At 40.5% G+C, this 24,742-nt stretch overlaps 1 protein-coding gene across 1 annotated transcript in view; it reads right to left on the reverse strand.

The window, feature by feature from the left end:
* Positions 1-4,618: 4,618 nt before the first annotated feature.
* MAP3K5 (mitogen-activated protein kinase kinase kinase 5) overlaps positions 4,619-24,742 on the reverse strand; it is a 197,507-nt gene continuing 177,383 nt past the window's right edge. The window contains exons 25-30 of the mRNA XM_034669190.1: positions 23,595-23,700; positions 14,488-14,731; positions 9,011-9,123; positions 8,172-8,284; positions 6,395-6,471; positions 4,619-5,448 (exon numbers count right to left, since the gene is read on the reverse strand). Of these exons, the coding sequence (XP_034525081.1) occupies positions 5,388-5,448; positions 6,395-6,471; positions 8,172-8,284; positions 9,011-9,123; positions 14,488-14,731; positions 23,595-23,700 (714 nt within the window). The 3' untranslated portion in view covers positions 4,619-5,387. The remainder of the gene's footprint in view (positions 5,449-6,394; positions 6,472-8,171; positions 8,285-9,010; positions 9,124-14,487; positions 14,732-23,594; positions 23,701-24,742) is intronic.

The raw sequence follows: 24,742 nt of genomic DNA on the forward strand, positions 1-24,742 counted from the left end.
GAACTCTTTTTATTTGGTTTACTGGTTCACTGGCTGACTTGATAGGGGTTTTGACTAAGGGACACTGATGCCGTGGTTTGTAGTAATGGCTTCTCCCTTAGTGCCATTTCTACAGTGGGTTAGGCAAACTCATCATTTAGTTACGTGGTCTTCAAAAATTACAGTCACATCACTCTTATCAGATGTCTAATCAATAAAAATAAAGTACCAGGTGGGTCCAGGTGGTTGTAGACCTCAGCTTGGGTCTCAGCAAAGACATTTTTTATTACACAAAGTCATCAGAGTTTGAGATACTTTCCTGTGAACATCAGAAGGCTTCTCTTACTTGAATTTAAAGAGTTGAACTCTGGAAGAACATTGATTTACTACCTACTTCAGTAAGCCAGTGAATTCTTTCTGGGATACATACCCCCCCCCCAAGTCAAAACTTACTGGTGTGTCTTTTGTGCTTTGTTTTGTTTTGGGTATATGCTTATCTCTTCTTGCATTCTTTTGCTAACTTATGTTTTAGTCTATCACAAGTTACACAAAAATAAGTGCTATAAGAAACACACCAAAATCCTGCACTTAGGCCCCGAATTGCTTATGTGTTTCAAACTTAATGGGGTGTCTGGAACAGGGTGAGCTGTCGCATGAAAATGCAGCGAGGGACAACATCTGTTAAATGTCACACCACCATGTTATACCTCGTGCTGTACTTAGCACAGAGAAGCCATCTGTCTTGAGTTTCCCACACCCATCTCAAAATCTCCGAATAATCAGGGTTCCTGTTTCCAGGGGGAGGAGCTGAACCTCCTGATGCCATCAGCCCTCCCTCCTGCCTCCTTTGAAACCTCATCCCTCTCTTCTTCTAAAATGCATCTCCATTCAGGGCTCTTTGATTCTGAAAATTTCTTTCCTTGACATCCCACCCTCCCAAATCTATTGTTATACATTTTGTTCACCAAAGATAATAAATGTGCCACAGGCTTATTATCTTTGTTTAACCAGCTTTATTAGTCTTTCTTGCCTGTCTATAAATAAGCTTTCCAGGTCACAAAATCAAATTTACCTATTATTATTAATCGGTTGTTCTCCTGCCCTTCCTGCTATACCAGACGAAGTCCTCCTCTTGGCTTACACCACTGGCCTGGCTTTTCTCATTCCTCTGTGACCAGTCCTTTTGTCTCTTTTGCTGATTTAAATTCCTCCTTCCGCCCAAACCATCCCCAAACCTTCCTTTTCCCAAAATTTTAGGCCACAACCTTTCTATTTCTCATAGCCCTTATTTACTGTTATCTCCATCAAGGTGACTCCTAGATCCAGAATATATACCCTTGATCTCTGTCCTAACTTCCACCAGGACATTCTCAACGGTCTCTGCACATTTCTATTGGAATGCTTTCCCATTAATTCATCGTGTCTCAAACAAGCTCCCCTTCAAACTTGCCTGTTTTGAATTCTTCTCTTACTTGCATAGCTTCAACATCTATTCTTTCCTCTCCCTTGTCATCCGTGCTCAAATCATAGTTCCCAAATCTTGTCAACTCATGGTTTTAATTCCACCCTCTCAATTCCTACTGCTCTGCTCCTGGACTCATTCACATCTGAATCAGTCTCTGAACTGCTCTGTCCAAGTTCTGTTCTAATTTCCCCACTTCATTGGATTAATCTTCTCATATCCTACTTTACACCCACCCCTCCCTTGCTCCAAAACCTTTAAGATTCCGCAGTTCTACATAATTAAATGCCAACACCACTTCCCTCCCTGACCACCCCCTCATCACACCCTGAGCTCTCTCCTATCCCACTTTCCACTTTTTATTTCTAGAACTCCTATTTCTAGCCAAATATAAGTTAAAATTTTTGTATGCTCTCATATAAAAGTTGTTCACTTTCTCTAGAACATCTTGCAAATCCCCTCTTTCTGCCTTTGTTCTTGGAACACTCTACCCTGATTGACTTCCCTGGTCCTGAGTTATTGAATTCCTTCCTTCAGATGCCTCGGTTGAGGTCTTCCTCCTCAGTGAAGCCTGTTCCACTGGCCCTCACTCCCAGCCAACTTGTCCTCTGAAGCTCTCCACCGGTTCTGGGTTTGCATTCATTTGGCCTTTAACATAGTGTAGGTGTGATTTGTTAGTGCAAATGTGTCCCTTCAATCTGATATGAATTACTTGTTGGCAGGGACTTTGTCTTCTCTCTCTATAGGGTGTCTATAAAGTCTGAAGCCATCAGTTATTTTCCTTGTTTACCAATTGCTGATGTCCTTGATGACATAATGTGCATTGGGTGCCTTCTGGACTTGATAGCCATCATGCATCTCTCCCCTGCTGCCCCGTTGCCTCACACATAGTGGGCGTTGCAGTGGTTTAACAATAATTCCTCATTGCCAGACTGCTTTATGTAATGGCTTAGGAATGAATGAAACAAAATAGGCAATGACAGAATTTGGAGAAAGAAATCAAAACATGGTTAAGAAGAAACATTAGTTCTCCTTTCCCAGCAAATTCTGGTTTTGTTTCTCTTATGAGGCTGCCTCCACCACCCATGCGTAACTGTTCTGTTACAAATCATCTTTCCAGGCACAGCTGTGGACCTCACTTCTCTGGAAGCTTTTCTTGACCCTCCCACCCCTTGGTGGTCAGATGTAACTACAGCACTTAGTGTAGGTACTGTGGTGATGGTGAACTTCAGGGGGCAAGAACTGTGTCTTGTTCATGCACCACAGAATGTAGTACCCAGTAAGTATTTAATAAATACTTCTGAATGAATGATAAGAGAGAAGAGTAGTAGGTAGCATCTGACTGCTTACATCTACCAAGCATTGCACAAGCATCTTACCTGCATGATTTTATTTAAATCTTACAACAACCCTATGAGGAAGGTACATGATTTCCCCCATTTCAGATGAGGAACCTGAGACTTGGAGAGGTTAATTAATTTTCCCAAGGTCAAAAGGGAAGTGATGGTTTTGCTCCTGGCCTTTGTGTCTAGACTCTTGCTACACCAAATGGAAAATGAATAGTAACCATCTTACTACCACCTCTATGGAAAGGAGCTCTCTATTTCTCTGTCCAGGTGTCTCTTGGAATACGAAGGTGGGACTTGATACTGTTAAATCATCTGCAGAGCTTTTTAAAAATAGGATCTATGGGCCTTACCCCAGACCAATAAACACAGTTTCTCTAAGGTGGTGCCATTGGTATATTTTATTTTTATTTTTTAAAAAGATTGTATTTATTTATTTGAGAGAGAGCACAAGTGGGGGAGGGGCAGAGGGACAAGCAGACTCCCTGCTAAGCAGGGAGCCCCATGTGGGGCTTGATCCCAGGACCCTGAGATTATGAACTGAGCTGAAATCAGATGCTTAACCAACTGAGGCACCCAGGTGCCCCACATCAGTATATTTTAAAAAACATCCCAGTCATTTTAATGTGAATCTGGGTTGAGAGTCACTGGCCTAGACTGATGCCAAACACCTTTCAAGTGAAACCTTTAGCAAAACTTGGACCATAATGGAACTGCTTTCTTTTGTGACTGAGGCCCACAGTTCTGACAAAAACCTAATGATGCTGGCCTGGGAATGTATTATGAACCATGCAGGGATAGAGGAACCCACAAAGCCCACAAAGATATACAGTAGGAGGAAAATCCCGAGGAAAGACCCTACCATTAAAGAATTGGTTGAAGATGGGTAGCTTGATCCTTGAACAAACTAAAAGAAGCGCCTGGCCATTAGAACTGGGGAGATACACTGTGGCTTAATTAAGAACTACCCTGTATTGGGGCGCCTGGGTGGCACAGTCAGTTAAGTGATCGACTCTTGGTTTTGGCTCAGGTTGTGGTCCCCTCCTGCTCATGCTCTCTCTCTAAAATAAATAAATAAATCTTTAAAAAAAGAATTGCCCTGTGTTAGTTTGAGTGAAATGACATATCATTTAATTTACACCTCACCTCCTTCAAAATTTCCCCACAGGTTACAAGAGGCAACTATCTGTCTTTGAAATTGGGATGTAAAAAAAAAAAAGATGCCGCTGTGTTGTTGCAAGTATCAAAGAGAAAACAAGGTGAGAACTTTCTGTGCAGTCTAATGCAATACAAGATATATTGGACCTTGATTTTCACATAGAAATAAAGATGACTCCTGTTTTTTCAAAGACTGTTATGTATGGGTCAAGTAACGATACACGAAGAGCTCTATGTTATTTCTGTCTTGCAGCATAAGCAAGTTCCTCTGTATCTAAGAATTTTGTGTTTATGTCATTCATCTATCTCAGAGCTTCAGACTTCACCCTATTAACAGGGGCAGGCTTTAAACTATAATATTCAGCTTCAAAGAAAAACATGTTCCTCAAATATGAGAGCTAAGCAATTAAGGAGAGAGAAAATGCAGTGTTCTCCACTGGGATGCTATTTGCAGACCCTCTGAGATATACAGTAGTCTCACTCAGGATAACTTGTGACCTTGAGAAACAACACAGGGACGTTCTTTTATGTAAATTCTTTTTTTTTTTTTTCCTTCACACTCCGTCTTACCACCCTGGTGCCCTGAGGGGCAACTTGCAGATCAATTGTTCTTCGATTACTTGAATAGAAGCCAGATTCTATTTAATAGCAGAGCGGAAGAAACAACTAGAAATTTGACACAGTAGTTTATCTGGTTTGTCAAAACAAAATAAGAATTCTTTAGAATTTTATCGAACAGTATGTTAAGAGTCTTTTTACTTTTTAGAGTAAATATGACACAATGGATAGCTTTAGAACAAGCTAACATGACTATGATTCAGACATGTGCAACTGGTACAGTTTAGAACATACACGACTCAAATGAACATACTATGGGCCAGAAACTTAAGTTACAAAATAGAGTCAATATTACAATTAATACAGATAGGTAAGTAAAAACTGTTGCTTCTCAGATTCTGCACACTTAAAAAAAAACCATAAACTTTACACAATAATGGAAATTATGCATTTCTACTCAGAGTATCTTACACACACACATAAGCCTAAAAAGTTATGGTCACATTTTGGTTTTGTTCCAGTGATGCACAATCACATGAAATGTTTTATCTGTTTCGTGTAAAAGAGACATTTGGCCGAAGTGCAACAGCTGCTAAGTTAAAAATATTTCCGTAAAAATGTTTAGATGAAAATAATCCCAAGCATCCTGATGTTTAGGATTATTTTGAGAGTCCTTACAAAGAGTCCTTATGAATTGTAGAAATAGAAGCAGTTAGGAAATTTCAGTGTATTTTGTCTTTTTTTTTTTCTTTTAACACAAGTAAACAAATACTGGATTTAAAGTGCAACTTCTTTCTCCTCTCCCTTCGATTCTCCCTCCCCTGCGAAGATCAGTTCTGTCTGTTAGAATCTCCACGGAAGGCTGGAAGCAAACTGAGAGACAGTCAAGTCTGTGTGTCTCGAAAGTCGGTGATGGCCTTCCACAGTGTGCACAGCGTCCCTCCTCTGTTTAAAGACACAGCAACATAGGGGAGAGAATACCTCGTTTGATATATACTGCCCTTGATATATACATGTGACTTCTTCACCTCTAGCTACTCTGATCAGAACACAACGATCCCAAAGTCTTATCGGTCCTCATGTATTCTTTCTATGTTTTGTCATCACCCCTCCCTGCCTTTCCTGCCCACTCCCACAGACTACCAGTTCCCAAAGCATCATTTCAGATTTTCAGCACATTTGAAACGGGTCTTTACAGAATTCTATGTGCTTGGCCGGATAGAGAAAACTACGGTAAGAAACTCTATCACATTATATGTGGTCCGTGGATGGCAAATCAGCACCTATTCTATTATTTCTAATAATTACGGTACAGTCCTGAACTAAATGAGAGCATTTGTTTAAGGCAGCTTTAAAATAACTGCATGGGGGCGCCTGGGTGGCACAGCGGTTAAGCGTCTGCCTTCGGCTCAGGGCGTGNCCTCAGTCTACTCGCTTATCAAGAAATTCTTTGAGTTGATTTGCATTTACTGACATAGATATTGGTGATAAGGGTGCCCAGTAATAGCTTGGCACAACAAACTCAGTTTCCTCAGAGCCAATGCGAACCAGAGAATGGGGCCCAGGACTGCTGAGATGGTTACAGCTGGGGAGGGGCCCGGCCAGAGCAGGAACCCAGCGCTCTTTCCNTAAAATAAAATAACTGCATGGCCTCAGTCTACTCGATTATCAAGAAATTCTTTGAGTTGATTTGCATTTACTGACATAGATATTGGTGATAAGAGTGCCCAGTAATAGCTTGGCACAACAAACTCAGTTTCCTCAGAGCCAATGCGAACCAGAGAACGGGGCCCAGGACTGCTGAGATGGTTACAGCTGGGGAGGGGCCCGGCCAGAGCAGGAACCCAGCGCTCTTTCCATCATGAAAAAGGAACAGAAAGAAAAGTGGTACCTTAGTCTGAGGCATTTTAAATCATCACGTGTAACATAGAAGAGAACATCCTCTAGTGAATAATCCTCGGCCAAAAACTGTGGAGAAAGTAAAATATACACAAAAGATGTTTTGTAGCTTTAATAAATAACGTTATCCATAATATAAACATTGGCAGTAATTTAAAAATGAATCTAAAAGGAAATCTACTAAAAACATAATCTTCTGGAATTATTAGGAAAAATCCCCCCTCTTACAAAATAATTGCAAAGAAATACATCCATATGTCTTCCAAATGCATAAAGATTATAAGCAGCACAATTTCTGAATGGCCTTCTAATGACTAGATAAAACTCATTTTGTAATTACATCTGCTGTTCATAAGTAACATTTATATATATATTTTTACTTATTTTATTTAAAGTCAGTTAGTTAACTTACAATGTATCGTTAGTTTCAGATGTAGAGTTCAGTAATTCATCAGTTTCATATAACGCCCAGTGCACAGTACATCACGTGCCCTCCTTAATGCCCATCACCCACTTACCCCATCCCCTCCCCCATAACATTTATTTTTGAGAGGTTTGTTGCTGTGTAGCTTTATTTTTCTCAAGTGGATAAAAAGTGTTCCTGGAAAGGTACTGTTTACACTTAATTTCTGAATTTATTTTTTCATAGATAATAAAAGGTACTTTTAAAATAATTACTATAAAATCAGAGACCTGAATTTAAACTGCAGCTTTAATTTTAAATTTAAAAAAAGGCAATAATTTAGTGGGTCATCAATTACTACTCCTTAATTGTGACTTGAGTCTTAGTTCGAGGAATAAATATTTCAGAGAACTTGAATGGATGCATCATTCTCCATAAGCAAGAGAGCTGTTTAAATTTGGGTAGCAGTAACTTGTTCAATGCAGATTTCTAAGGTAACCTGAAATTTTATTTAGTAGCCCAATGGATTCAAGTAAAGAGAAAAAAAAATCTTTATTTTTCGTTGTTTAAAAAATGTAAACATAAAACTAAAGTTAATGTAATATTGTATTGGGGCCCTTCCTATAAAATAATAAAAAATATAACTTCTTAGTGTGTGTATGTGTGTATACATATATGTAATCTTCAAACATAAGCGCTACAGCTGCTGATTACCGAAGTCTGTAAGGAGCTGAGGAGAATTAGGTTATTATAGATATAGAAAGTGTTCCTGACACAAGTTGACTGACTAGATCTATTTTATTAAATATCAATAAATAGCCACTGCCCAGTAGAGTCTAATAATGTTGTGATAAAACTAAAAAGTCAAACATAAGAGAGAATTAGAAACTTTACAATTTTAGTTTTGTCTTGATTTTTCCACTCTTCCTTATTTTCAGTTCAAAAATATAAAAAATCCTTAGGGGTCCTGGACCACAGAGCTTTTGCCTACCTCATTGTTTTTGCACATTCAGCACCCCGACCCCCAAATGGATTTTTCCCTCCTCACCCCCCTCCCCAAATATACATATAGATAGCTTGGTTTATTCCTACCAATGCCTTTAGACTTCAGCTCATTCACCACCTTTGTGAGAACCTTCCCTAACCTCTTCCTCTCTCTGTCTCCTAACACCTGATAACCTTTCCTTCATAGAGTTTATCAGGGTATCATCCTGCTTTATCTGTGGAATTATCTGATAACCCTCTGCTGAGCCTAGTCCGTGTCCGCAGGAGGGCTCACCAGTGTATATGCCCCGTGCCTCGCACACAGTAGGCACTCAACATTATGAAGTGAAAGAAAAGCTTGTCCCATGGACAGTTTTTTTACCCGACTTATAGTGTCTTCATCAGCTCCCTTTTCTCTGAGCCACTCAGTAAGTTCAGACTCTTCAGTATTTGTGCCAGGAGAATCCCGGGGGCATTCAGGCAATCCAGGAATATCTAGGACAGAATTGGGGAGGGAGGGACATTCTTAGCTTCTCACAGAGGCCATCTGAGACCCTCCCAGTCAACAGACATTTATTACTACTTTAAAAGATTTTGCTCGATCAGAAAATAACAGAAACAATCGAGATGGGTAGTACAAATGGTAACATAAGCAAACCTCTTAAAGACTAATAATAAATGGAGAGGCAGAAGCAATAATGTAATGATATTCCCACCTTATACTTTCATATCAATTCTATAGTTTCTTAGAATAAACTTGTTTCACTAAAACTGTACTATGGGTTTTTCATGCGACAAACATGAGCATAATTAGCAGAAAACCATATAATCATCTATTTTTCACTATTTGCAATAATATGGGAAAAAACCCAGGATATATAGAATACAAATGCAAAAATGACCAAAAATAGTATTTTATTCTAGTAATCTCATTTGAAAATTAAAAAAAAATAAAGACCAGAAAAGTGTTAGAGCCCTATTTACCTCAAATAATCTCAGGAAAAGATGACCATGAATCATCTTATTTGAAATTAGGTTATATTGAAATTATAGTTTGCTGCAATTAAGAATTGGATATTTCTTAAAAGCAATTTCTGCGTGTAGTCACCGTACAAGTGACAGATGCCAATTAAGCCATGAAATAAAACTGCCCGTTGGCTTTCTCCCCTTTTTGTGGCAGCCTGGTTTAACAGTATCACTTAAAAATTTTCTATTATTCACCTATTGGTTGGGACTTAAGCTTCAGGTGTTTAATTTCTTGGTCTTTTTCTTCAATAGCTTGATGAAGGAGTGCTTGTAATTCTTTCTCTTTCTGAACCAATTCTTCCAGTAATCTGTAAAAGAAAGTTATATTGGTTGACAGGATAATAAAGCTGGAGCAGCCACAGTGACCTTCTGGATCTGGATTTTTCAAGCTATAAGGAACACAGACACCCCTGGGATTTTATTGAAATGCAGATTGTGATCCAGTAATTTTGGGAGTAGGTCTGAGATTCTGCATTCCTTTTTTTTTAAGTTTATATATATATATATAAAACAACTTCCTGCTAAGCAGGGAGCCTGATGCAATGTGGGGCTTGATCCCAGGACCCTGGGATCATGACCCGAGCCAAAGGCAGACACTTAATGACTGAGCCACCCAGGCACCCCACGATTCTGCATTTCTAATGAGTTCCCCCAGGTGATCCTCATATTGCTGGTCCTCAGACCCCCCATGTTGAGTAGCGAAGCTCTAGAAGGCGTGTACTTTCAGACAAGAATTCAAAAGTGCTACCCCAACTGTCTGCCAAATCTTCAGAGATAGGGGTGTCTGGGTGGCTCAGTTGGTTAAGCGTTTGCCTTGGGCTCAGGTCATGATCCTGGGGTCCTGGGATCGAGCCCCATGTCGGGCTCCTTGCTCAACATGGGAGTCTGCTTCTCCCTCTCCCTGCTTGTGCTCTTTCTCACCCTCTCTCAAATAAATAAATAAAATCTTACAAAAAAAAATCTTCAGAGATATTTTGGGTTTTTTTGACCATAAATGGCAAATAAAAAAAGTAAAATAAAATATATATGATATTAACACAGCTACATTTTACATGTGTGACCCTTCATCAAAAAAAGTTGATTATGGATTGTATAATAATCAATGCAAAGCAGAAGGGCAGTCATTTTTTTTTTAACTGAAAATTTGAGAAGTAAACTACAGGTGAGGTCCCCTATAGTACTCAGTAAACGGTAATGGTTGTTGCTAGAACTGTTGAGGATGTTAACTATTATTCCTCTCCCTTCTAAGGGGACTGGTGAAGTGGGTAAAAGGATGGTTGTGTTCCTGGTACAGTCAGTTCTTAGTTGGCATCTGAAGCATTCTCCAAAGAAACAAGGAGAAACTAACATCATTTATATCCGAGTTCTTATTCATGAAAGTTTCACCATGCAACTAAGAGCCAACTGGTATCCTCCTCACCATTTCTAACACTGTTCTCTGAAAAAAATATTCCAAGTTAGGAAGGGAGATTTTTTTTAGAAAACTATCATTGGGTGACTTGGATTCAGAATTTTAAGTTAAGGTACATAATTATTCATAAGATCATCAAGAGAAATTGTTGCATACCCTACAGCTCTTAGCAAACTGTATTTATTTCATTTTCTCAGTATGGATAGATTTAACTCAGGACCAGAGTCCATTCCAAAAGTTGGTTTCTGCTTCAGTTGCCTTGTTCTGAAGGCAGCACAGGCCCAGCTGAAAGACAGCCCTGGGCTTCAGCCACACACTTCCTGTGTTAACTTTGACAAATCACTTAATGCCTCTGGCCCGCTGTTTTCTCATCTGTGAAAAGGTAAAGGAAAACATCCCGAAAGGATGACTGTGAACGTTCAATGAGACAGCTGTAGCTAGCGTGCCAAGGGCAGCGCCGGGCGTCAGGGTGGGCGATCCTGTCCCCTGCGGCAGCCTCGGGCCTAGGGCTCGGGGAGGCTCCTTCTCCTTTCCCACAGGACAGAGATGAGGCCCTCAGGAGAAAGGATTGGAGAAGAGTGGGCAGCAGAAGCGGGACGAAAAGGAAGACTCTTGAGAGGTAGCCAGAGAAGGTGGTTTGAGAAAGATTACTTAAAGACCAGCAAAGTAAGGGGTGCCTGGGCGGTACAGTGGTTAAGCGTCTGCCTTCGGCTCAGGGCGTGATCCTGGCGTTATGGGATCGAGCCCCACATCAGGCTCTTCCGCTCCCCCTGCTTTTGTTCCCTCTCTCGCTGGCTGTCTCTATCTCTGTCGAATAAATAAATAAAATCTTAAAAAAAAAAAGAAAAGACCAGCAAAGTAAGCATCGCACGATCAGGTGGATGGAGCAGCAGGAACCCAGGATCGAAGGCAATGTTTATCACTCCAGCAAGAATGGTATTCCAGGAAACCGACAGCCAAGCTCAGCATGAATTTGTAAGCTGGCAATTTCTTGGTCTAGGATGTATTTTTGTCTTCCTTGATGATTTACATGGATGGAATAGTGATGGCATAGCCTTACTTCTTCTTCTTTTTTTTTTTTTTGAAGAACACAGTGACTTTTTCTAGAATTTAACCGATGTGTATCTAGACTACATATTTTCTTTCTATCTTTAAAAGCCAGAACTTAACACTGAAAGCAGAGCACTGACAGGTCACTTCATCTGTCCCAAATCCAGCTCTCAAAAATTATTTATTTACCCAGTCCATCAGTTTTATTTTTACTTTGCCTTCAGTTAAGAGGGGAGTTCTTCAAAATTAAGGCAATTGCCTGCCTCTCTGTTCCAGAAAAATCTGGCAAGCATCTGCCCTGAGGTCACTTTTTTAACTCAGATGGGTGGGGGTGGGTAATTCTGGAATTGGATGATAGATAAGCAGTCAGCTCTGCGTGAGTTAGGTTTTAGCTAACTCTGCATTACTGTCCCGCAGTACTGTCCCAACCACTGGTGTGAAGTGAATTATTTCCAGGACATTTTATGTAAAATACCCCCAAAAATATAAGTAAAACATACATTCTAAAGCCACCGTGTTATTTTCTCTATTTGGTATTATTACTGGTGATCTAATAATCAAGAGTTGGATAAACCCGATTTACCTTCATTAGTGATTATCTAAATATAAGCTTAAGATTTCCAACATGAGGGCTACAGCCTTCCTAAAAACACACTAACATTTCCTCTAACTTTATTTTGCAGTGCATGAACTTTTTAAAAAGATTTATTCATTTTATTCTATTTTTTAATTTCTTTAAAACATTTTTAAAACATTTTATTTATTTATTTGACAGAGAGAGGGACAGAGAAAGAGAGAGCGAGCAAGCACAAGCAGGTGGAATGGCTGGCAGAGGGAGAGGGAGAAGCAGGCTCTCTGCTGAGCAGGGAGTGGGACTCATTCCCAGGACTCTGGGATCAGGACCTGAGAGGAAGGCAGATGCTTAACCGACTGAACCACCCAGGTGTCCCCTGTTTATTTATTGTAGAGATAGAGAGAGAGAGGGAGAGAGAGTGTGTGTGGGGGGGAGGGGCACAGGGAGAGCATCTTCAAGCCGACTCCCCTCTGAGCGCCGAGCCTGACGTGGAACTCGATCTCAGGACCCTGGGATCATGACCTGAGCGGGAATCAGGAGTGAGATGCTCACTCCACTGAGCCCCCCAGGCGCCCCTGCAATGCATGAACTTCTATATATCATGCAATATTCAACTGAAAATGATATAGACAAGACCAGTCTCTCATTTCCAGTACTTAGTACCAGAACTGAGGCAGCAGCCCTTTTTTTACATCGCGTGAGGTGAACGTTGTCCTTTCTCTGGGGGCGACGGGGAGGAGCTGTGGGAGATATTGCTAGAAACAGGAAAAGGAGGCTCATAATCCTGTAGCTGTCACAGATGTAAGGGTAAATATGTAGAGAAAAAAACATGAATGTGGGCTGTTGTGAAAAACGCAGTAACAATAAAGAAATAGGGCAAGTCGTAGCCCTCCCACCAGAGACGCGGGAAGTGGCCCTTGGCCAGTGGCCCTCGGAAGGGCAGCCCCTCCGGCCTGCAGACAGAGGGCGGGACAGGATGGAAAACCCGGCGACTCCAATGGTCCAAGGAGAGAAGGGAAAGGCAGCACTTGGCAGAGGCGGGTTCTGTTGACACAAGCCAGGGAATATAGACGGAAGGGTCGAGGGCCGGAGAAACAAACACACCAGCTCATTGGTAAATAAAGTAGCTTTACTGCCTGTATAATTCTGACCATGGGTGGAGGAGGAGTTGGGGGTCAGACCCAGATAGTAACAAGCGAACATTCCTCCTCCAGAGATCAGAGGGGGGTATAAAAAAACAACTCCATCTAGGATTGGGTGACAGAGTAAACTAAAAAATAGGACTAAAGTTAACACCTACTATAATGGATGCAGTGTCAGGACTGGGGTATTGCTTGAGAAGAAGGGGAAATGAGGGACACCAAAGATTTCCACGGAAGTCTCAGAGGAGGAAAGACACAAATTCTTTCACTAAGTACTAGAGATGCCAAGTAAGAGCTGAGTTTCTGTGGAAGTTTGAAAGCCATTTCCCCTGATTCAGAAAGATTTCTCTACGCAAATCATGGATGATATGTACAGATTTACTCAATCATGCAGCCAGAATTCATGTTTCTGAATGTAAGATGGGCTTTGTACTGCTTGTACTAAGCTTGGTATTCAAGCTTAACTTTAAAAACTTATGACAAGAAATAAAATATGTTTTATCTTCCTGGTGAACAAGATTTTTAACTAAATATTTGAACAACTGTTGTTGATTCACTCCAAAAAAAAAAAAAAAAGGTTTCACTATAAACCCAGTCGTAAAGTCAGTTGCTCACGTGTCAACTGTAGCCAGCACAGGAAGCTATAAATCATAGACTCAGACCTTGAACTGTGCCAATATCTGTGAAGAACAGGAAATATTTACTCTTCACTTAATAACCCGATCATGTGGATTCTATGTCACCAAATTCTCAAAGAATAAAATTAAAGTCCAGATATGACAGAGCATATTCAAAATAAAATGGGATCATAAATGTGGTCAACTGATCATCCTTTCAGGGCTCTTTTTAGAAAAGCAAAGCTTTAGCACCACTAAATTTATTCTCAAGAACAGAGATCTTCCTCTTCTAAAAGAACTTGATATTCCAAATCATAGGCTTTCAAGAACATGGATTTTCTGTCTTTCAGCTGTTTCTGGGATGGTACACGCTGCTCTGAGTCTGTGTCGAAGACAGTTTCTGAAGTTACAACTACTTTGAAAATCTCAGTGTACTTGGAGATAAAGCAGGGATCAAAGAACAGTGCTGAACAAGGCTTGAATTGGTAGAAGCAGAAAATGATTTTGTCTAAGGAGACTAAGACAAATCTCTCTTATTTAATAAAGAAAGATTATCAAACCAAGTTACGTGAATGGGATAAAGGAATCATTTTGTATTCTCAAGACCAAACTTTACTTTTCGGGGAGGGGGGGGGCAGAAGAGAGAGAGGGAGAGAGAAAATCTTTAGCAGGCTCCACTCTCAGTGCAGACCCCAATGAGGGGCTTGACCTCACGACCGTGAGATCATGACCTGAGCCAAAATCAAGAGTTGGGTGCTTAACTGACTGAGCCACCCAGGTGCCCCATCTGTGGACCAAACTTTAAAATAGAGCCAACACACATGCACTTATATAAAAGTAAGGGAAAGGAACCCCACCCACATCAGAATAGGACTTACCTATTAGTTTCTATTTTCATCCTTCCAAGTTGCACATTGAGGGACCGGTGAGCATTTTGGGAGTCGTGGGATACAGTAGAACTGAGTGTGCTCACCCCTGAGGTAGCCACAGCATCTTCAATGACAGCATGAGGTCTTCGGACAGTTTGGTTCGAAGGCCGTTCCTCATGGTCATCTTCTGCATCCAAGTCTTCCTGATCAGCGGTATCACTCTCCGATGCGAGGCTGAAATGTGGCCTCAGTTCTGTTAGGCATAACATCAACAACAGTGTTAATAAAATATGACTGCTTTAAATTCTTCCGACATGAATGTCCTCTCCCCTACTATCAGTAAGATATGTATTCCAAACCAGTTTTCCAAGCGTAGGGATGGATTTCTGGGCATTAATTTACAGTTTTTCTTCCAGTGAATCAGCAAAATTCACAGGATGTATTGACTCAAGAATGACCTGATTCAAAACAGAAGAAAAATGGCCACACCACACAGAAGATATGTGGGAAAGGGCAGCTGGGTGGCTCAGTTGGTTAAACGTCTACCTTTAGCTCAGGTTATGATCCCAGGATCCTGGGATCGAGCCCCACATCAGGTTCCCTGCTCAGTGGGGAGTCTGCTTCTCTCTCTCTGCCTCTCCCCTTGCTCATGCTTGCTATCTATCTCTCTCAAGTAAATAAACAAAATTTTAAAAAAAAGATATGTGGGGGGAAGCCTTGGTGGCTCAGTCGGTTAAGTGTCTGCCTTTGGCTCAGGTCATGATCCCAGGATCCTGGGATCGAGTCCTGCATCAGGCTCCTTGCTCAGCAGGGAGCCTGCTTTTCCCTCTGTCTGCTGCTCCCCCTGCTTGTGCTCTCTCTCTCTGACCCAAAAAAAAAAAAAAAAAAAAAAAAAGTATGTGGGAAAATGCTAAAATCAGAAAGACAGGTAAAAACCTGTTAAAATAAACATTTGTTTATACAAGTAAAATTCATTTTTTATATTATACAATATCTGGCAAGTATTAACTCACCTAGAAATGAGGAAACTGAGATATAGTGAGAGTATCTAAATAAAAGTAAATACACAGAATACTTTTTGCCCGTAACGGTCAGAGTGTAAAGGAATGGAGGGGGTCCTGAAAATGCCACATGTGCTTATATTCACTCTAGTAAGACTGTTTTTGACTATTGGATTGATTCTTAGTGTAAGTCCTACTCTACCCTGTTGACTAATCACTGAAATTTAAAGTGCAAAAGTTATAATCTCCAACTTAAATACATCGCATGACTTCATCTGCATGTCACTTCACAACTGGGATGATATCTTCCCATAGAAAACAATACTATAAATTGTGATTATGTTCTCAAAATGGACTAGACAAAGGAATTACACTCATCATCTAAGTGAAATCAGGGTAGCAGAAATACTAGATCTTCACTCCGTATGCTGTGGCACACGATGAAAGCCACGGAGAGTCTCCGTTGAAGAAAAGCACATTCACACACCATTTTGCCTCACTATCCCGAGGGCTCACAGACTCCCTGAAGCCCGTCCAGAAAGTCCATGAACCCACAGGTTAAGAGCCCCTGGATGGGGAGACGGCTCCAGGGGGAGTGATAGAAGACGCCATCCCACCACCCATCTAGCCACCAGGGCAAGGAACCCAAGGCTGATTAGTTAACAAATCCTCCAGGTAACTTTTCTTTCCTTACCTTACTGGACCTGGGTATGGTATTTTCCTCTAAATCTCAGGCTGCTGCTTCTCTTCAGATCTTTTTTTTTTTTAATCTACCATCAGCACCTTAAAAGCTGGAACCTGGAATTCTATCCTTTACTTTTTTATATTTCTACTTACTCTCCATAGTTAAGCTCATTGAAACCTATCAACGTTAAGTACTTCGAGCCCTGATCCTGTGACATCCAATACCTCCTAGATATTCTTGCTGGGCAGGAATTTCAGATTCAACCATTTAAAAAAAAGCAAAAACAAAAACTCCTCATCTTGCTCATAACAAAAATCAGGGTGCCCTTCGTCAGGGGCCAGGTTTATGTAGTTCTGACTTCTTTGATATCTCTTTGTCTATTATTTTTCTTACTTTTTACTGTAGTAAAAAAATGCATGACATAAAATTTACCACTTTCACCATTTCTAAGTACCCAGTTCAGTAGTGTTGAGTATATTTATACTGTACTCAGCCACTCTCCAGGGCTAGTTTTAAAGTTGCAAGCCTTCTGTAAGTTTCATCTTGCAAAACTGAAACTCTATAGCCATGAAACACCAACTCCCCATCTCCCCCTACCCCTGTCCGCGGCACCACCATTCTACTTTCTGTTTCTGTGAGTTTGACTACTAGAGTTACCTCCTATAAGTAGAATTATTCAGTGTTTGTCTTTTTGAGATGGCTTGTTATTTCACTTAGCATAATTTCCTGAAGATTCATCCATGCTGTAGCATGTATCAGAATTTCCTTCCTTTTTAAGGCTGAATAATATTCCCTTACATGTATAGACCACATTTCGTTTCTCATTCGTCAGTGGACACTTGTGTTGGTTCCACCTCTTGGTTTATTGTAAGTAATGCTGTTATGAATGTGGGTGTGCAAATCTCTCTTTGAGATCCTGCTTTCAATCCTTTCTTTGGATATATATCCAGAAGAGGAACTCCTGGATTGTATGATAATTGTAGTTTTAAATTTTTTGAGGAGCTATTATGCTATTTTCTATGGTGGCTGCATTGTTTGATAATCTCACCAACAGTACACCAGGGTTCTCAGTTGTTCACATCCTTGTCCTTCATCTGTTAAGGTTAACCAAGCTCCACCTCTACTCTGCCTTCTACGTTATCTCTTTCCAAAATTCCATTTCCTAACTCATCTATAGTAGGAGGGTCTCAAAATCAGGTGTTTAACTTTTGCAAACCCAGAACCCAGTACACAGGTTAGGACGTATTAGCCTCTCAAAAAAATGTTGACAGAATGGAAGACTTATACTACTAGGATGATTTGTATATAAGGGAGCAAAATAATTTTTTTTAAAAGATTTTATTTATTTGACAGAGACAGCCAGCAAGAGAGGGAACACAAGTAGGGGGAGTGGGAGAGGGAGAAGTAGGCTCCTAACGGAGAAGCCCGATGTGGGGCTCGATCCCGGAACGCCGGGATCACGCCCTGAGCTGAAGGCAGACGCTTAATGATTGCACCACCCAGGCGCTCCCAAAATAATTTTTAAAAATCTTACTTTACAAATCATTTAGGGGCACCTGGGTGGCTCAGTCGGTTAAGCATCCAACTCTTGATTTCAGCTCAGGTCATGATCTCAGGGTCCTGAGATGGAGCCCTGCATCTGGCTCTGCACTCAGCTGGGAGTCTACTTGAGATTCTCTCTCTCCCTCTTCCTCTGCCCTCCCCCCACCTCTAAAATAAATAAATCTTTAAAAAAAAACAAGAAAAAATAATGTAAGAAAGTGCAATTCTAGCTTAAGTTAGAACATAAGATTAGACTTTTAAATTTTTCTAAAATTATTCTTAAATTTCTTTTATAGTATCCAAACTGAAATTTTAAAAATAATGAAAAAGTTTTGTTGTGCTGTTGACTTCCTCTGACTTTTGGGGAAGGGAACTTTCTGATATTTATTATTCTATTTAAATATCCCCTTATATAGCCCTAACTCTGTACACTTTATCATTTTAAGTATGTATAAACGACTAAAAAGGTCTCTCAAATAATTTGAAAGAAAGTAGAAAAGTGTAAGCAAATGCAATACTTTGTTATTTTGGTCTTCCGTGGCGGCTCCCTGAGTATACGTCATCAAACTCCACACTGTAAAATATGCAGTATGCATCTGTTCTTTGTCCTCAAAGAGGTAAAAATCTAAAGGAGAGCTAGAAGGAATATATCGAAGAGCCATGAGAGCATGTTCAAAGATGACATGAAATTATAAGCACAAACTAATGCAGCTAAAAATATCTTAGATGATCTCAGTCATACACCTAGCTACATACATAATTCACATGGGCATGTATTAAGAATGCTAAGAGGCTGGGGTCCCTGGGTGGCCCAGTCGATTAGGCTGATCCCAGGTCAGGCTGTGATCCCAGGGTACCAGGATGGAGCCCCACATTGGGCTCCCTGCTCCACGGGGAGACTGCTTCTCCCTCTGCCTGCTGCTCCCCCTTCTGTGCTCACTCTCTCTGTCAAATGAATAAATAAAATCTTAAAAAAAAAATGCTAAGAGGTAAATAAAGCACATTTGCAATAACTAAATTCAGTGGTGGTTTACTCATGGATGGATTCCTAAGCAGGATTCTGGAGGAGGGAAATGCCTTGCTTGGTGGGGAAAGGGGCAGAGACGTTTGAGAGAAAGAAGTTCAAATGGTGGTCCTGAGCCCCCTGAGGAGAATGGAAGGCAGAATGGACTGTCAGGAGAGAGCCAAGTGTCAGGATTAAAGCAGGGACCCAGAGGCCGACTTAGGGGAGGGGAGATGGGGTGGGGGTGGTGCTGTAATGAGCAGGTGATATTTAAGCCCATGTGTGGGAATCTAGAGCTGGTGCACGTTTCCAATACAGCAAGATGGGATCAAACAATACTATTCCCACTTCCCTACCCTCAGCCACCACCCCAATTGGTTCTTTCTGCAGAGGAAAATAAGTTGACCAAGCTTCTTTAACACAGGGTATTTCTGATACCAAGGAAGATCACAATCCTTGTCAGTGCAGGGTATGACTCCTGCCTTAAACTCAGATGGTACAGAATGCTGTACCATCATTTTACTGGTCATTTTACTTTAATGTGGACACCGGGTACATGAGTAGTTCAGCTGAACGGGTAATAATATCAAGTGCTTCAGCATTAAAAATTGTTGTTAATGGAGTTAGTATGCCTACAGTATCAATTCTCTCTTGGCACTGCCAACATGGTCTCTACGCTCAGCATTTCTCCATCTGGTCACCGGCAGCCAGACTGTAATAACAGATACTCAGTGTTGCCAGTCATGGCAAGGCTGATTCCTGATGACAAGTGAGAAAAGAGCCTGAGGAAAAAAACTCTTACGGGGTTTGCACTGTACTCTCTGTTCTGTGTGTTCTTTTGGGGAGAAAGATTGAACAGTTTTTAATTTTTTACTTTTTATTTTTGAAATAATGATAGAATAACAAAAAAGTTGCAAAAATGGTACAGAGAGTTCCCGTATACCCTTCAGCAGCTTGCCCTAAACCTGATGTCTTCTACGACTGTGCCTCTAGGACCCAACCCAGGAAATTGACATTGCTATCATACTGCAAAGTAATTTACAGACCTTGTTGAATTTCACCAGGTTTTCCACTGATGTCCTTGTTTTTTTTTGTTGTTGTTGTTGTTTGTTTGTTTTTTAAGATTTTATTTATTTATTTGACAGAGAGAGAGAACACAAGCAGGGGGAGTGGCAGACGGAGGAGAGGGAGAAGCAGGCTCCTGGCTGAGCAGGGAGCCCGACATGGGGCTGGATCCAGGACCCTGGGATCATGACCTGAGCCGAATGCAGATGCTTAACTGGCTGAGCCACCCAGCTGCCCCTGATGCCCTTGTTCTGCATCAGAATCCCACACTCCATTTGGTTATCATGTCTCCTTAGTCTCTTCCAGTCTGAGACAGTACCCAGGTATTTCTTTGTCTCCCACGACCTCCACACTTTCAAGTACTGGTCAGTTATTTTGTACTATGACCCTCGTTTGGGGCTCACCGATGTCTTGTCATGATGAGGTGGAGGCTATGCATTTCTGGCAAGAATAGCACAAAGGTGATGTTGGGATCTGCTAAGTGAATCACATCAGGAGGTATACAGGATGATGACATGTCTTACTCCTAGCGACGCTGACCTTGATCATTTGGTACAGGTGGTGTCTGCCAGTTTTCTCAAAACACTGTAACATCACTGTTTTCCCTTTGAAATTAGTAACATCTTGTGGGCAGATACTGTGTGGCCATTCAGATATCCTGTTTCTCGTTACTCTTTTGCCTACTAATTTTAACAGCCATCGATGCTTTCTGCCTGCAAGAATTATTACTGTGGTGTTTGCCTAATGGTGACTGTCTATTTCCCTCATACCTTCTACAGTTGTTAACTGGAATTCTATAACAAAGACCCGGCTCTTTTCCTCCACATACTTATTCAGTTATTTATATCAGTATAGACTTATAGATATTTAGTTTATTCTATGTACTATAACCCAAGGCTATCGTTTTATTTTATTGTTCAAATTGTTCTGGCTCAGATTTTTGGGAACTCCTTCCAGTGGGTGTGGTCTCCAGTGTCCTTTCAAAAAGCCTCCATCCTTTTTGGCATCACAGGACGTTCTAGGCTCCTGTGTATTTTTGCTGCCCCAGGCCTGGAATCAACCGTCTCTCCAGGGAGCACTGATTCCTTTATTGGAGAATGGTGTTTAGATACTAAGATCTGGATCCTCTCTGTGGACAGACCTAGGACATGTATAAACTGATGATGGCATACTTTTAAATTTGTGGTTTTCTTCAGCATGTCTTTCAAAATTTGGTAGGATAATTGTAGTGTTTTGCTACCTAGAAGGAATTTTTATCAGGGGAAGATGAAGATAGGCATTTTTAATGTTTGTTTGAATGTTTAAGTATCTTTGAATCTCAATTATATACCAAATCTTTAGGGACATTCAGAAATTAGATGGAACTCTCAAGTGCTTGAAATCCATTCCTCTTGTTCGCACATTTCATCACTTATAGATCGGTATACAAATGCATATGGTCTTCCCCTATCCTGGGAGGAATATAAAAAATACTTTCTCCAGTAATTCTCTTCCAAATTTCTACTTAAAAAAAAAAATACTTGCAAACAGTGATTTTGGTTTTCATCTGGGACCCCTAGTGGCCTCAAAGAAACCAATTTCACAGTGGAGGGACAAATAGCTTTCCTTAGCAAACCCTCTTCATGAAGAACATGCCTTGTTCCACACACGGGGTTAGGTGAAAGCAGCGCTCACAACCCCCCCCCACCCCGGGACACGCATCTGAGCAGAAGATGTGCCTCTCTGCACTTTCCCCAAATTTACCAGTGCTTCAACTACAGTACGATGATCAGTGTGATTTTTAAACTTCTGATTTTGGAAGAATATTAGATTTACAGAAACATCGCAAAGGTCATACAGAGAATTCCCATATACCTTCCAGTTCCCCCTAATACAGCTTAATATAACTGGTATACTCATCAAAACTAAGAAATTAACATTGGTACAATACTATTAACTAAACTACAGACTTTATTCAGATTACACAAGTTTTTCACTGATTTTTTTTTTTTCTATTCCAGGGTATAATCCATTGTATCTAGGTAATCCATTTTTAGAGAGACGTTTCAAAAAATTAGATTAACAGATCATTTATATGCTTTTTAAATATTTCAGAGTATAATCCCTCTCTCCTTTGCTCATTTAGGTTGCTACTGTGTTTAACTTATGCCTATACCTATCCCTTTCACTAATACACACCTATTCCCTTTCACCCCTCCTATCTTTTGAATATATAACCCCCGTAGGGTTCCTCACATTCAAGCTTATCCCGATGATAAATCCCCCAAATACAAGAATCTTTTAACTTTGTTAGAGCATTACACTAGGTTTACAGTAGCATTACCTTCCCTAGGTTCACATCCAACCACTAATTACGAGTTTCATTGTCTCTGTAGAATTTCTTCTAAGTTATGCAAATTTTCTACCCTCATTTGTTATAATCAGGTGAAACTCATTTACGTATTGTTCAACTAATATTTATCAGGGGTCTACTGTTTTACAGGCACTGTGTTGGACAATATGCTTTGCACAGAATAAAGCAGACAAGATTACCCTCTGGTGAGGGAAACAGCCGTGAAACAAGAAAACAAAGGTACTTTCAAATTGTGTGGCAAGCGTCACATTTCCACGACGACAGAATTAACAGTGGAGCCTACTTTAGACTTTGTGGTGGGTCAGGACACACTGAGGAGGCATCTTTTAAACTGAGACCTGAAGAATGAGAAGGAACAGGACAAGAGGGATGAGGAGTAGAGGTGTGCCCCACATAGAGGCCCAGCATGTTTGGGACGATTACAACTTCCTATATTTCTTTCTTACAGAAGAAGGAAATAAGTCAATCTTTACTGAGGTTTCATATAAAGTTTGACACGGGTGCCCTCACTCTCAAATCAATCAAGGTATTCTGAGAGAAGAGAGGGAATTCCACAACTCAGAAGGATTGGTGATGACCTGTTTGTGGTACTATCTGAAAATAACCTAAATTTTAAGATACTTCATTATCTAATCTTTTTAAATTTCTATTCTAGACTGCTTTATAATACATGTATAAATTAGTACAAAATATTTCTAATTTATGTATCTAAATCTGTTTATCTTTCTACCTATCATCTCTACACACACACACACACACACACACACACACACACACACACTCCCACACATACAGGATGAAAGAGCTTTGCTTAAAACTTGGTATTAGTGAGTACACTATCAAAGTACTTTGGAAGTTTGCCTTAGAGTATGAATGCATCTCTTACTCCATAAAACTCTGTTTCATCAACACTACCCCTTTTGTACCTCACTGCAAACATAGCTGGGATCTGTCTAGACCAGTGATTTCCAAACATGGCTGTGGATCAAAATGACCTGGGAGCTGGATTAAAATCAGATTCCTGGGCTTTTTCCCAGCAGATTCTTACTCACTCAGTCCGGGATGGGGCTTGGAAAGCTATAATTTTAAAGAGCTCCTGACATCCCTCAATGCACTGGCCAGTTTGGGAACCACCAGTAAAGGAGGACACGAGAGTGTGTTTTGGGGGCACAAATATCTGTATATTGAAATGCGTACGTATTTGGGCCACCTGCATAATTTTCTCCTTCTCTCCATATCTAAATACACTCTTTAAAGACAATGAAGCACTCTTCCTCACGTTTGGCTCGGTGTACATCGCTTAGACTCTATGCACTAGATAAATATGATTTGGTGGCTTCAAAAAGATTTTTAAAAAAAGGCTAACTTGGTCTGAAAGTCAATAAGGAGGACACCATAAATGATAGATCAACAGTAATTTAAAATATCAAACACTACGTATTTGCAAAGTAATTAAACAGTTCTGACCTGGAACCAGAATGGTAATAGCCGTCTGCACCGCCTTTCGGATGATACTGTCTAAGGCAAACATCCAGTGTGGCTTGATATTATGATTCCGAAGAACTTTATTGACCTGGAGAAAGAGCGTGACATTTAGTCTATTTTAATTTTTAATTGCAAATAACCTAGATGACACAAGCATCTGGATGACATTCTGTCAACAAAACAACTACAGGGTTTCTTGACCTTGAATTGTGAATATTTTTCTTTATGTTGCTGGAAGATAATGAAAAATGGCCATTTCAAATTAAAGTCTGGTGATCCCCATGTGAGCAAATCAAAGGCAGTCTGATTAAATGAAATGTTGCTTCTTTGGGACTCAGAACAAGGTACTTCTGCTTTTCCTGATGTATGCAAATTGGATGGTGGAGGTGGTAAAGGAGGAAAAAAGAATCCAAGGGGCTTAAAATAAAAATAAACACTGGTCTCTAGTGTTGTGACTCTGATGTTTAATATAATCCATGCTTCGCCTTACTCTGGTGACTTGGAAAAGCATGTAAGGCAGGAAATGAGCATGTGCGTGCTACCTGCAGATTTGCCACATCGAGTGCCTTATCTTCCTTTCCACAGTTGTTTATATCTCGGCAAACAGGAGAGGAACCTGCTAGAATATTCCAGAAAGGCTGTTCATATTGAAAGTCTGTAGTACAAGGGTATCTTTTTTTAGTGACTAATACTATTTCACACATTTAAATAGACACTGAAATAAATACATGCATTACCTTTTTCTTTTTTAAAATTGTGGTCAAATACACATGCCATAAAATTTACCACCTTAACCACTTTAAAGCATATAGCTCAGTGGCGTTAAGTACATTCACATTGTTGTGCAACCATCATCACCATCCATCTCTAGAACTCTTTTCATCTTGCAAAACTGAAACTCTACACCCGTTAAACAATAACTCCCCACTGCCTTCCCCTCCCGGCCCCTGGCGACCACCATTCTACTCCCCATCTCCATGAATTTGACTCCTCTAGGTCTCTCATGTAAGCGGAATCACATGGTATTTTTGTGATGGGCTTATTTCACTTAGCATAATGTGTCAGAACTTTCTTCTTCTTCAAGGGTGAATAATAACCCATTGTATGTATAAGCCGTATGTGTTATCTTT

The sequence above is a fragment of the Ailuropoda melanoleuca genome, chromosome 10, assembly GCF_002007445.2.
Source record: "Ailuropoda melanoleuca isolate Jingjing chromosome 10, ASM200744v2, whole genome shotgun sequence".
NCBI lineage: Eukaryota > Metazoa > Chordata > Mammalia > Carnivora > Ursidae > Ailuropoda > Ailuropoda melanoleuca.